Source organism: Hirundo rustica, chromosome 1, assembly GCF_015227805.2.
Source record: "Hirundo rustica isolate bHirRus1 chromosome 1, bHirRus1.pri.v3, whole genome shotgun sequence".
In the NCBI taxonomy this organism is placed as follows: domain Eukaryota; kingdom Metazoa; phylum Chordata; class Aves; order Passeriformes; family Hirundinidae; genus Hirundo; species Hirundo rustica.
The window spans coordinates 21717180-21731122 of NC_053450.1; the positions used below are offsets into that span (position 1 = coordinate 21717180).

The window sequence follows — 13943 nt, forward strand, 5'->3', positions numbered from 1 at the left end:
TGTTCTCTAAAAGCAGATATAATTGGATGCTTTAAGGAAAAAAACAACAAAACCACACAATTAAAGAAAGCACAGAGAAATACTTCTTCAGCATACTCTTCCAGACTTCCTGAGCCAACACATTATAGGGCTTTAAAACCTATCAAAAAAGCTTTTTTAAGCCTCATCTGCAGCAATAGGGAATGACTTATACCTTCTGCAAACATTACTGCAGTATATATGCCTGCAGTATGTGACAAATGCAACAGAGTCAGACTTAGCCAGGCTAGGAAGGAATCAGCTGCCACAGATGAGTTCTCGACACCTTCTCCGTTTTGGATGCTTCTCAGCTATTACTTAGTTCACTTTAATGGTGTATTTTTTATTACTCATTCAGGCACTTGCTTAGCTTGTTTGGTTTACCTGAGCAGATAGGAGCTGTACTTCCTCCAGCCTTGCCCACTCTTGGGATGAATACAAGTAACATTCTGCTCACTTTGAAACATCCAATATTTATAGTAGTTAGACTCCAATGCCAAAGTTGAAACAACTTTTGCTCCCCTACAACTTTTGATAGTATTCATATCACTTATTCAGGAAGCTGGTGGGTTCTTGCTGCAGTTAATCAGAGCACAGGGATTTGCCCCATGGAACACATCACACCTGCTGGTGGGGTTTGCTCAGTGACTGACCATGAGCCAGGTCTAGAAGCAGAATATCATCAGGCAAGGTGACAAACACTGCTGCAGCTAGTACTTATGCAGCCGAGGAATAGTGCTCAAAAGTCAAATACCTAAAACCAAGCTTTAACGAAGCAGAAAACATTAGCCAGCAGCTCATGCCTGGAATTTCTGAAAGAAAACAAAGATGTGCCCAGACCAGGTTTCCCCCATTTTGCTCAACAGTTCCCCAGGTGAGTGACAGCTTGTGCGAATTGCCTATTGGCTCTGACTGTAAATTATGCTTGACATATGTATCAGCTATGGAGAAAAATTCCAATCAGACACTTCAAGTCCCAGACCATTCTTTGTGGGACTGTTCTGCCAGCACATCTGAGTCCATACTTCATCAGCTCAGTTGTTAAATGCAGTTGCTCTTGTACTTTAACAAGATTTTTTTTTCATGTATTTTTCTGGGGAAAGTAACTTCTTAAGCATCAAATTTGTGCAGGACCTACTATATTCTAATGGCTAGCAACACATAAATAAAATAGCAAGTACAGTGAAGAACTTTGGAAGTTGTGCTCATTGCTTAGGCAAAAATCAAAGAATGCCAGCCAGGGGCAAGGGAGGTTTGAGAGGGATCCAAAACAGGGACAATGTTTTCATTTCTATCTAAATTGTGAGAAAATATTTACATATTTTCAGAAACATTGAGTGCTACATTTCTCTCTGCAAAGAACAATTTTGCAATTAAAAACTTGCAAATAAGCATGACTGAATGAAAAGATGATGAGTTTGGCTATTTTTTCAAGAAAGATCTTATGCTATATTTATTAGGTACCTATCTGAATTTTAGACTATATAGGATAGCTATGGACTTGCAGACAATGGAAAAATGCATTTGGGTTAGCAGAAAATAAACAAACAAGACTATGTAACCTGAGAAACAGGGATGAGGCAAACTGAGCACTGGCTGAATGGCAGGTCTCAGAGGGTTGTAATCAGTGGCACAGGGTCTAGTTGGAGGCTTTTAACTAGAGGTGTCTCCAGAGGCTTGGTACTGGATCTAGTCTTGTTTAACTTTTCATCTCTGACTCGGATGAAGGGGTAGATGCCTCCTCAGCAAGTTCACTGATGGCACAAAGCTGGGAGGAGCAGCCGATAGCCCAGAGGGCTGTGCAGCCCTTCAGAAGGACCTGGGCAGGCTGGAGAGATGGGCAGAGAAAAAACATCTGAAACTCAAAGGTAAATGCAGCTCCTGCACCTGGGGAGGAACCCCGGGGACCAGTACAGGCTGAGAGGTGACCTGGTGGGAAGCGGCTCTGCAGAGAAGGATCATGGGGTCCTGGTGGACAAGGAAATGGCCCTTGTGGCCAAAAATGCCAAAGGTATCCAGTGGTGCATTAGAAAGAGTATTGCAGACAGGTTCAGGAAGGCGATCCTGCCCCTCTACTCAGCTCTGCTGAGGCCTCACTTGGAGCTCTGTGTCCAGTTCTGGGCTGTTCAGTTTGTGAGAGATGTGGATCTCATGGGGTGAGGAAAGCCTAAGGAGCTGGGCTTGTTTAAGAATGACTTTGAGAGGAGATGGGAGTTTGTCAAGGTCTATCAGTATCTAAAGGGAAGATTTCAGGAGGATGAAGCCAGGCTTTTCCTGGTGCTACTAAGCAATAGGACGAAAGGGAATAGGCAGAGAGATAAACAGGAAATTCCACCTGAACACAAAAAAGAAGTTCTTTACTCTGTGGGTGACCGAGCACTGAAACAGGCTGCGCAGAGAGGGTGTGGGGTCTCCCTCACTGGAGTTATTCAAGAACTGTCTGGACATAATCCTATGCCGTGTGTTCTGGAAGACCCTGCTTGGGCAGGATGGTTGGTCCAGAGAATCCACGGTGGTTCCTTCCAACCTTATCCGTTCTGTGACTGATTCTGTGATGGAGGGGATAAGGAGAAATATACCCTACGGAACAGAAAGTGAGTGAATGCTTTCAGTGGCTATCCTCTAGAAAATATTTCAGATGTTTCAAGTTGCCTTGAATTTTAAAAGTAATCATCTTCTCTTCATCCAGAGCCATAATCCTCACAGTGATACTGTGAAGAAAAAGTAAGCATTTCTAAGTACCTTCTTTGTTTTTCAAGGAAGATACAAAGTAGCTGTTCTTTGCATTCAATGCCTCCAGTGTAGATAGTTATTAGACAGGAACAACCTTTATGACAAATTTAAAGAAATTATTTTTGCATACATCGACCCTTTTTTCAAAAGTCTAGCCTTAATCTCAAGCTTATTGGGAAGTAAAAGTTGGTAATGACCTCAGTAGCCATATTTGAGGAGTGTAACATTCACTGACTGCAGGAGTAAGATACGTTACTCATGCATTCCTACACTGTCAGCAGCAGACCAAGATGTGTGTTGGTTTGCATTTAATTTCTTTTTCAAAGCGGAGTTCTTGTGTTTTCTGCTTCTAAATGATAGTATGACAAATAAGTCTTGCCAAAAATCTCCAGGTGGTAAGTGATGGACGTCAAGAAATAGATTAGCCAGATGAAGAAATGAACTCCTTGAAAATTCACCTGTTTTATCACTGCTCAGCAGTAAAACTAGTTATCATTTATACTGGAAATACTTTTCCCAGAATATTAAAAATTTTTCTAAGAAGGAGGAAATGTGGCCCTTTTATTGATATTTCACATATAATATTAGATGTATCACTGAACAAAATCAGGACATTAATGCACTTCACTCTTATGCTTGTATTTCATTTCATAGCACTTCTGTTTCTGTTCTCCACGTGTAGGTATTATATGTTCTTCTTCTAAGAATTTGGCATATATTAATTTTGAAAAAGTGAATAATTACAAAAAGGCAGCAACATTCTTTGCCCCTCAGTTAATCTGTCAAACACCACATATGTGTCCTTACTCTAAAGCTGTCAAGTAGATCAAAGCAATATTCTTTGCAATAATAGACTATACCTTATGAAGAAATCAGTACAATAGGCCCACTGTACATCAAAGATTCATAAAACAGTATAAAGCTAGGGCTTATAATAAGTAAAAACATAGCACTGGAGACCTGGCATGAAACTTTTTACAGAATATTAAAACACTTCAAGAAAAAAATATTTACACATAAATCATCACTTCTTTTCAGTGTGGGGTTTTTTGGTTTTTTTTTGTCTACACTTATCTTTACAGCACTGCCCTGCAAACCACCAAATACAGTCCATTTGGAAATCTCACCTTTAAAGTTTAAACAAGGAGTTGCTACTTTGATGACTGTCATGCCTTACCCCAATGTGATTGCCTCCTGTGATGGGATGATTGTACTGGACAGAGTACCAGATAACATGCTTTGCCATTAGCAGTTTTCCACAGCTGACTTTTATTCAAACACTCAAGTGTGGACTGAATGGACAGACTATGAAGTGGGTAAAAACCACACTGGGCCACTAAAACCAGAAAGTAATGGTCAATGTTCCAAAGTATAGCTAAGCTGCAGTTACTGATGGACATTCCTCAAGGTTTGATCATGTTTAATGTCTTTATTAAAGACCTTGGCAAGGACAGAAAACATATTCAAAGAAAAATGACATCAGACTTGGGGAGCTGTTAATACACTGAGGGGTAGGGGCAAACATTCAAAGGCACATGGCCAAAATGGAGAAATGGTGTAACAGAAACCTCATGAAGGACAAAGTCCTCATGAAGGACAGTCCCAGACCTGAATGTGGCACTTGCCATTGTCCAGCTGACAAGGCAATGGTCAGTCAAAGTCTGGACTTGATGATCTCAAAGGTCTTCTCCAACCTAACTGATCCAGTGAATCTGTGAGACAGTAAAATCCCAAATCAAAAACTGGCTGGAGGCCGATGCTACAGAGCAGCTCTGCACAAACAAACCCAAGAGTCCTGGTGGCCAACAACCTGAACATGTGATAGGAGACCGTCCCTGTAGTGTGGGAGCCTGAGCATTTACTGGGAAGCATTAGCAGCAGCACAGCCACTGGATCAGAGGTGAGATTATGAGACACCTGTGGGCCAACAGCTGGAGTACTGTCTTTAGCTTTGAGCTCAACAGCAGAAGAAAAAATTGACAAACCTGAATGGGACAGGGATCATCAAGAGGATTAAAAGGTTAAAACACATAATTTATAAGGAGAGGGTGAGAGAGCTAGGTTTTTTCAGACAGAAAAAGAGAAAGATAAGGATGATGGAGGGTCATCTAATTACTGTTTCCATTTACTTAAAGCAGGGCTATGAAGAAGATTAAGTCAGACTGTTCTTGGAAAGGTATTGTGAAATGCTGAGAGGCAAATATTGAAAGTTTTATCAAGCAAAATTCTGAGCGGATATAAAGACAAAAATATGCCAAAGCAAGGGTAATTAAGCACAGGACAATTATGCAGATGGTCATTCCTGTGAGGTAAAGAAAGATTTGACTGAACAACATCCTGAAAAGCCTAATCTAGCTTGGACATTGAGCAAAGGAATGGTTTCCAGAAGTGTCTTGAACCTAAATTATGTTTTGATTCTCGCAATGAAATAATATGCAGGTGTGAAAAAGCTATGTGCAGGCTTTTGATTTCATTCACTAAGATAAAAACAGCAGCATACAATCAGTGTATTATGTTTCTTTCTGCTGACTAAAGAAGAACCATAATAATAATAAATGTGCATATATTAGAGGGTGGGGTGGTTTCACTTCGGCACATAGAGCTACACAATACAGAAGAAGAACTGGACAAAAAGTAACCAACCAATGGATTTATATTTCCAGTATAGTAAATCCAGATGTAGTTCTATGGCTTACTAAAGACAAGGCAAACACCTTGAGCCAGAAATATCCCCATTATTCATTACAGTAGATCTCAGTGATGCAAGGGAGTTATCAATGAAGAGCAAATAAGTATCTCAGGATGTAGTCAACAAAAGGCTTTCTGAAATTTTGTAGAAAATTCCTTTTAAGTTTTTATAGTCCAAGTAAGTAATGCAGCACTTCTGCACAAAGCAAACTCGAAATTTAAATTCCTGGCACCTATTCAAATCTTCTGATTCTGTCCATTCCACTGACAATGGGAAAACAGCACTGTACAAATAATTTATTGAAGATATTTCTATATATAATTTGCAGTATTCATCTCCAAAAGAGGCCCTGTGTCTGTAAAGTATCCAAGGAAAAGAAAAATATACTGCATTTCTTTTCTACATCTTTCATGTTTCCCAATGTTAATAAAACAATGTCCTTTATTTCTCTCTATCCTTGGAAAGTGATAGAAGAATGGGGGGTGATGTGATGCCTAGATTAGCACAAACAAACAACTTCTGGGGTTTTGACAGTGTGAAGAGAGAGGAATGTAAATAGTTTGGCTGCTCTAGAGCATTTCTTGCTTCCACTCAGATTCACATGCAATGCTGAAACTGTGAAATTCAGGAAAGGAAAGAGAAAATCTTCTCCAGGTCCCCCATCAGCCAGATTCTTGGAATAGTTGACTGTGTCTTGCTCAATAACTCTTTCTCTAACTCTTGTTCTTATTTGTGAAGGTACCTCAATTGGTCCAACAGCCATTCCAGTTGAATTAGTGCTTTGTCATGTATTAACTCCTACTATATTAAAGATGCTGTCAGCCTGACTAGATATGCTGTCAGCCTGACTAGATTCCAGGTTTTGAAGATAAGAAATACACTTTTTTTTCCTTAGGGCAATAATTTTCCTTTTTTTTTTTTTTTTTTTTTTTTTTTTTAAATCAGCCCAGAAGCATGGAATTTAAACTTACCAAACTGTCACAGTGATTTGCTCTCAATACAAACTGAGGTATCAAGTCCCAGTAATAAAGAATGACAAAATTCAAGAGATGGCTACTGATCACTAATATTCCAGATAAAAAGGAGAGATTAACCGTTCAGATAAAGGATCCCTCATGATGTACCAATCAACCTTCTTGCTACAGAAGTATCAAAATATTCAGAGGTGGACTGAATCTTGGGGACTTGAGTCCCCAAGACAACTATTGTGAGTAGTGGTTACTGGGCACAGTGAAAATTCTCTAGTTTACTAGCTTTAGTGAGGGTCAGTGTTAGCATGTAAACTCAAAAGAAAATACCAAAGATTCAATAAAAGTTCAACACAAAATAATCTCTGCGGGAAAAACCTACTTCCCAAAAATTTGTTTCCTTCATCATTTACATAATCCTCCTTGCACATTACATAAGATAATTTTCCTTGTACATAAGATGTTGCAGAACCACTATAATGAATAATAGCATTTACTGAATAATATTCTTGTTAACACTCATTCTATTCTTAAATCAGTGTCAGAATGCATTTTGAAATTGACCATTCAAACAACAAAAACCACGTATTTCCTTTACCTATACAATTCTTCCTAGATGGTACAAACACCTCCTCAGAGTTATAGTACTTTGCAGATGGACTTTTTAAAAATCCAGTTGCAAAGCAGGGAAAAACCTACCTCCGTGGTGCTACTGGAGGGTTCCAGTCCAACCATATTAGCTTGTACCAGATGCTGAAGAAGTTGCACTTGAGCCACATTGAGGAAGAAATCCAAATTCGTTGTCATATTTACTTCCAAAGAATGACCACAGACCAAAATTTCCTGTGAAATTGAGGGAAAATACTAGGTAACAGTTATTGGGAAAATAATTTTCAGCTTCTATATAACAGTATTGTAGTTCCTTGCCATAGTCAATACTTAACATTATAAGACATAGATAAATAACATTATATATAGTAAAATTGTGGGTTTTTTAGGAGAAACTGGTGTGTCATGCTTCTAAAGGATGTGGCTTATTTTTTACATGGGTTTCAACAGCCCAACTGTCAAGGCAAACTTTGCAAGAAAAGCATTTCATGCACAAGGCCTTGTTTCCATCTCTTGCTAGTATCAGTGGGCTGTCAGAGTGTCCTTGGCAATGATTTCAATTCTCCTTTCCTTCCAAGAAAAAGATGTACATTTTTTTTTTTTTAATTTAAACACAAACTCTGCTTGATTTATAATGAAATCATGTGTTGGAACTCACTGATAGCCAATCTAATTGATTTCTCTTTGCCTGTAAGCCATTCTTAATACCTTGGCAACACTAGCTGAATAGCCACTGTTTTATTGGTGGTGTCTAGCACAAATAAAGACCTTCACCACTGTTGGCAAGCAATAAAGAGATGAAAAACAGAACCAATACAGAAGGGGAGAAGAACCGCTCTGTCTCATGAGAAGTTTGCACAGTGCTCAAGCTCTAATCTAAACTAGACCTCTCCCTTCATGATGGAATGTCATCCAGGGAATAGATAACAAGAATGTACGTACAGAAAACACTGAAATTCTTGAGCATAAGCATTAGCCAAGCTCAAGTTTGTTTCTTTTTTTTTTTTTTTTTTGTTTTCTTTTTCTTTTTTTTTACTTGAATAACTTCTATGCATCATAGACATACTGGGGCTTTCTATTTCTTTTTTACGTTGAACAATTTTCCATCTGCCCTTCTGATGACCCTTTACACAAAACGTGAAACTGTTGATTTTTTCTCTCTATGCCCACTAGCTTTTATTTTCCAACAATGTACATACACCCACTGCAAGCTGCAATACACATCTAGTACCCTTTACACTCCTGCACCAGTTTTGCTCCCTCCAGGAGGTTGCTTTTAAGGGAAATTATCCTTATGAGCTGACAAAAATTTTCTGATATCTTCCCTATATAAAATGTTCTTGAGCTACAAGCAAATGCTAAAAAGTGAGCCAATACCTTTTGTGCGTAACTTGCTTCACAGACTTATCGTTAACTTGCTGAACAACACACCAGCAAAAGAGATTGTTAAATATCAGTACCTGGAAGTACTCATAGCAAAGGTAGGGAAGCCAACTTGGGATCTTGGAAATCAGGCTAAGAGAACTCAGCTTAACTTTTCTTCTTATAGATAGTATACAGATTGCATTTTCAGGTTTCTTTATGAGAAGCTTGTGAATACAATGTTTTATTAATGTTGCACCTCTTCTTAACCCCTTTCCATCACAAAATTTTAAAAAATATTGCTGGAAATCATTAAAGGATTCCCATTTTTGGAACTGAAAATATGTTTATTTACCTCTGGTTGGACTGCTTTTAATATCAAATGCTATATAAAAATTCTTTCTCCATCAGAGAAAGAACATTTCAGCTCGTGACCTTTCTCCAGCTGGCAATTTGAAAACACACCTCAACACTTCAAACGGTGGAATGGTAAAATATTCAGATTATCCACATATTAAAAGTTGCACTATTTCTGTTGACACTTTGTACTAACCTCTGGGTGTAAATTCTCTGCAGCATCAATTTTTGTAAAAATAATTGCAGGAGCTGCAGTTATTCGAACAGTGAAATCTGTTAAAATTGGAGTTAAAATTGCTCTCCTTTCCTGGTGCCGCCTTATGCTAGGAAACAAAGAGAAAGAAAAGTCAAGATTAAATTACATTATAAATTGTAGAGAGGCAAAAAAATTCCATATTATTCATCCAGCACACAGCAAAAAATTTCTCCAATACTTGTTTGGCATTTGATTGCTACCTTATGATCAATAAATATCATTATTGTAAATCACATTAATTCCAATCCTGAAGGCAGATTTCTATTTCCATTTCACAGGAAAAGTATTTCTAAATATTTGACTCTTCAACCTATCTCTAGGTAGACAAATTTGACGCTTGACATCGCTTCTTCTGTTTAATGCACTATACATAATAATTTAAAAAAAGATGTGAACTTTATTATCAGTATTTTTAAAACTTGCCTATGGATGCCCTTCAGTTTATAAATGGCTGCTCTGAAGCCTACGTAGTATTTGAATTTGTGCATTAGAGGTCTGTGTTAAAGAAATAGTCACAGAACTGATACAAAAATGAAAGACATGAAAAATTAAACTAGCAAATCCCATGCAACACTAGGGCTTTCACATGAAATTAGTAACTATTGTCCAAGATGTTCAGAACCATTTGAAAAACAGGAATATCAGTCTTCCTTCACTCCTTCTGTCACTGCTTGTTCTCAGTATTTTTTCAGCTAAATATCAACATTTACTTACGAAGAATATTTGTGTCATTAAACTGGATAATTGCATTTCTCTTCCAGCCAGGTGTATAGTTTTGGGGGTTTTGTTGGGTTTCTTTCCCCCCTTTAACCAAACAGTAAGCCTAGAAGCACAACTGTTATAATGGATCACTAATAGCCTATGACAACACATTCCAAATGGCCAGAATCTTCTGGGTCAGGTCAAATAAACTATTGCCACAAAATGCCATCTGAGAGCCTCTGATGAGGGAAAAAAAATGTAATGAGATCAAGATGGTGCTCAGCCTCTAAAGAGGATACGCTTCAAATTCCAGGGAGACTTCCTCTACCAAAATAGGTTTTGATAATTCTTTTTACCTATTATTGTTTGTAGCAACATCAAATACCTGCATTTCACCAAGGATAATTCTAAAAAGCATCATAAAGTTATCGGTCAGAGGTAAGTCTTCCTGTGCTTACAAAATAGAAAATTGTCAACCATGAAATGATGTAAGTTTAAAAAATAAACTACATGGCCTTAGATAAGAAGCAAATAGACCCATGTAGAACTCTTCATCAGCATGTTAGTTACATTTCACTGTATTACCTTTAAATTCGCCCCCTCTAATAGAGACATGGCAGTTCAGGGATCAGCATAAATCACACGAGTGAGCCAGACACCAACTATGCAATAAAGAATTGGTCCCAGCCATCACCTAGAGTTACCCATGTTAGTGTTATTAACCAATATGCTTATATGCCTGTCTATGCAGACATTGCTTGACAGCATGAGAAATGGTTATGGAAATCTCTTGATTAAGAAGGGGCATTGAGATGTGTAGTCTGATAATGGCTCTCTAATGGATTCTGTAGAAAAGCAAACAATCTCACACGCTGATGGTTTGTAAGCCAAGAGTTAGGCTGGAAATAAATTAAATAGATATCATATCCTGAGGTGGAATTCAGACTACTGCAAAAGATACAAAATTCATACTGCAGAAGATACAGAATTCATTTTATTGCTTAGGCTATTTCAATTTTGATGCTTCAAATTCTACTAATACATATTTTTTTAAGTGTCCTCAAAATCATAGAAAGAATGGTGATCCATAAGGGAATACAAATTATACAGTGGAGGTAGGCCTTAAAATTTTAAAATTTATTTAGAACAACAGTATACAGAAGTAAAGAACAGATGCCACAGAGTTAAAATTGGCAGAGCACAACTCTAATAAACTTTTGCCTCAAATGACCCTCACTGCTGAGGAGGCTGCACATTATCATATGAAGTGTGCAGTTTGCTTAAGAGCAAGCCAATTACTAAGTGAAGAAAACTACTATCTTACCTTAAAAGCTTTAACATTTTGGTCAGCTGTATCTCTCTTGATCTCTAATGATGCCTTTTAGAGCAAGGTTAGTCTCATTAGATCCCCAAATTAGAAATCAGACTTGTTAGAGGCTAGTGAACATCTTCAACTTGAGAAAATGGTCTTAGATTTTGGAGTTCTAAATTATTTCTCTCCCTGCCATCACCTTCATTTTAGATTTAAATCAAATTATTTTCTACACAGTTCCTATTTCCACTTCTCAATGGGATGAGAAAGAAATGCCTTCTTTTTTTTTCAGGACAATGAAAGAGCTAAATAGCAGAACAATTCTATAAAAGAATATGCAGCTGTACTTTCTAACTATACTAGAAAACTTCTACTTGAAGTTTCTTGAAATGCTAGTAAGTATGATTTTAATATATGAAACTGTAAAAGCAAGTTATTTGTTGAACCTCAAACCCTCAACTGGCTCTCTTCAACCACTGATAAAATTATTTTTCAGCTTCTGTATATTCCCATTTCTAAATTTTCATACTTTATACTAGTAGATACCCAGTACATTGCATCTCAAAGGACATTTTTGGTAATATATATTGATTACTGCTTCATTTTATCTTATTTTTTAAAATCATCCTTATGTGCTATCCCCGGCCAGCTCTACTTACTAACTTTCTGAATTTCTTGTGGGTGAATTTGAACCTCAGCCAAATCAAGTATTAGGAAAATAATTGTAAGTACAAACAGAAGGCAAACAGAGCACAGTAAATAATGAAGGGAGAGGATATGAGAAAGAGCACAAAAGGAACAAAGAAACAAATTCCAGTTTGAATTATTGAGTCTTCCACACTGCACCTAAGTGCAACGTTAACTTAACACAGGTGTACACCACATGAGCTTATGAAAAAACTTGATTGTGAAGAGTGTAATGATGGCTCTATGTCTGCAGCACATTCATTCCGTAGTTCATTTATGCATCTGTTATATATTTGTCTTGGAAAAAAAAGGAAAAGCTAGTATTTTTAGAGATGTTAAAGCAGTTGATCATCTACACTTAAAAGTAAGTGCATTTGAAAGACCATATGCTAACACAAAGGAACAAGGCAGTTAAGCAACTGTGATAAGGTTTGGAGGTGCCTTAGTGCAGAATTTGGGCTTTATCTGCACGATAACATAAACTGTTTATGGACCACAGATCCACCCTGCAAAAGCACAGGATGAAAATGGTCTCTATCCTCAAAGGCTTACAATTTAAGTATAAGAAAAAAAAACACCCACAGACAGGGAAGTAAAAGTGAACCACTAACAGCAGCACAGGTAACAATATCCATACAGTGGCAACCTGTCTTACGGTTTTTATACTACAGTATCATAGAAATTAATTTTTTCTGGAAGATTTCAAATAAAGTATTGCAGTAACAAGGCGAATATTCACAGCAAACACCTTTATAAGATAGAGGCGTGAGCAAGGAAGCGCCTCTTTGAAACATTGAGTGAGCCAGTCTTGGTAACTGGCATAATAGGGTCTGATGAGCAGGGAGTGTAGATGTGTCAAAGAAAATGAAAGAAGACACAAAAAGGGAAGTAGATAGACCGGGGGTATGGAAGTACCATGAAAGCAAAGACATCTAATGATTAATATGACAAAAAATGTTGTGGGAAGAAGAGAGAAAAAAATGTGAAGAACAGAATTTTGCAATGGAAGCAACATTTGATTACAACAAATCAAGTCATCAGTATTTGATCATATCCAGTCAGAAGCACGTTGAGTTTACACAAAAAGGAAGGACTGCCAAAGAGATGATGTTGCCCTAATTAAGGAGACACAATGATGTGAGACTGGATAAGCTGAGAAAATGCACAAGTAGGACTAAGTCCTACTACTATGACTCTCACGAGGAAAACACTAATCAAAACAAACAGAAAATACGGCCAGTAATAGCTAAACATAACCTAGATGTGAAATTTGGAAATTTTTACCTTATTAGTAATAATAATTTTTTTCTTAATAATACCTTATTGAATCTAGACTTTGAGCCCTTATATACTTAAAAATTCATACATCAGGGAGAAGCTTGTATACATTGAATACGTGAATAACAATAAAAGCACATTTGCATCATCTAGTTTTACTAGCTACAGAAAGATGAGTCCTCATGGAGAATTTTCTGATGTGAAAAAGGAAAAAACATATTAGCATGAAATAGGCCACACAGTCAAAGTGTTCTCTAGTACTGTTGAGGCATGCAAAACGTCAAAAGATGTTATTTAAGACAGCATGTTAACTTGAGACTTGTGAAAGAATTTTCTCTTGCAGGCTTCCCATGGAGCTGTTTAAATCAGCTAATCCCTGATATACAAATGTATTAGGAATGTATTAGGATATCTAACTACTAATGACTAATCCACATCCTTTCAGCTCTCTGAGGTGTTGCAAAGACATGTCACATGGCAGTAAAATCGCATAGCAACATTTTGAGGACCATCTAATAACCAAAAATAGAAAATTAACAAGTGTACACTACCTAGCTGTAAAGAATTACTATTTTTGTACTCTAAGACCTCAGTAAAGCTAACTTTTATCTTACGAAGAACACTGTGCAGCATTTTTTGCTGTGGATTAGTATAAAAAATAAAACATTTTATTGAGAAAAGCTTTGTACAGTATGAATACAAGCACAACTTCAGGTACCACAAAAGACAGCAATTAAAATAAATTACTGAAAAAAAGTGCATTGCATTTTATTCCAAAAGACTCAAGGGGAATGCCCCTATTTCCTTACACAAAGATCTACAGATCAATTTTTTTCTGGTCTTTCTCATTAGAACTTGGCAAGCTGCCAAGAACGTTCCAAAAAAGCATGAAAATGAAAACTATTCAAAGAAAAATCTGCAGGAAACCTTTCTGAAGATCCTTGCAGTGGTATTTTGTTCAGTTTTGTACAA

General features: G+C 37.2%; 1 protein-coding gene across 8 annotated transcripts in view; it reads right to left on the reverse strand.

Moving 5' to 3' along the window:
• VPS13B (vacuolar protein sorting 13 homolog B) overlaps positions 1-13943 on the reverse strand; it is a 428881-nt gene that overhangs the window by 136159 nt on the left and 278779 nt on the right. For all 8 annotated transcript variants that reach the window (XM_040076409.1, XM_040076406.1, XM_040076434.1 and 5 more), the window contains 2 exons: positions 8933-9059; positions 7108-7251 (listed from right to left, as the gene is read on the reverse strand). In XM_040076409.1, coding sequence (XP_039932343.1) covers positions 7108-7251; positions 8933-9059 — 271 coding nt within the window. The remainder of the gene's footprint in view (positions 1-7107; positions 7252-8932; positions 9060-13943) is intronic.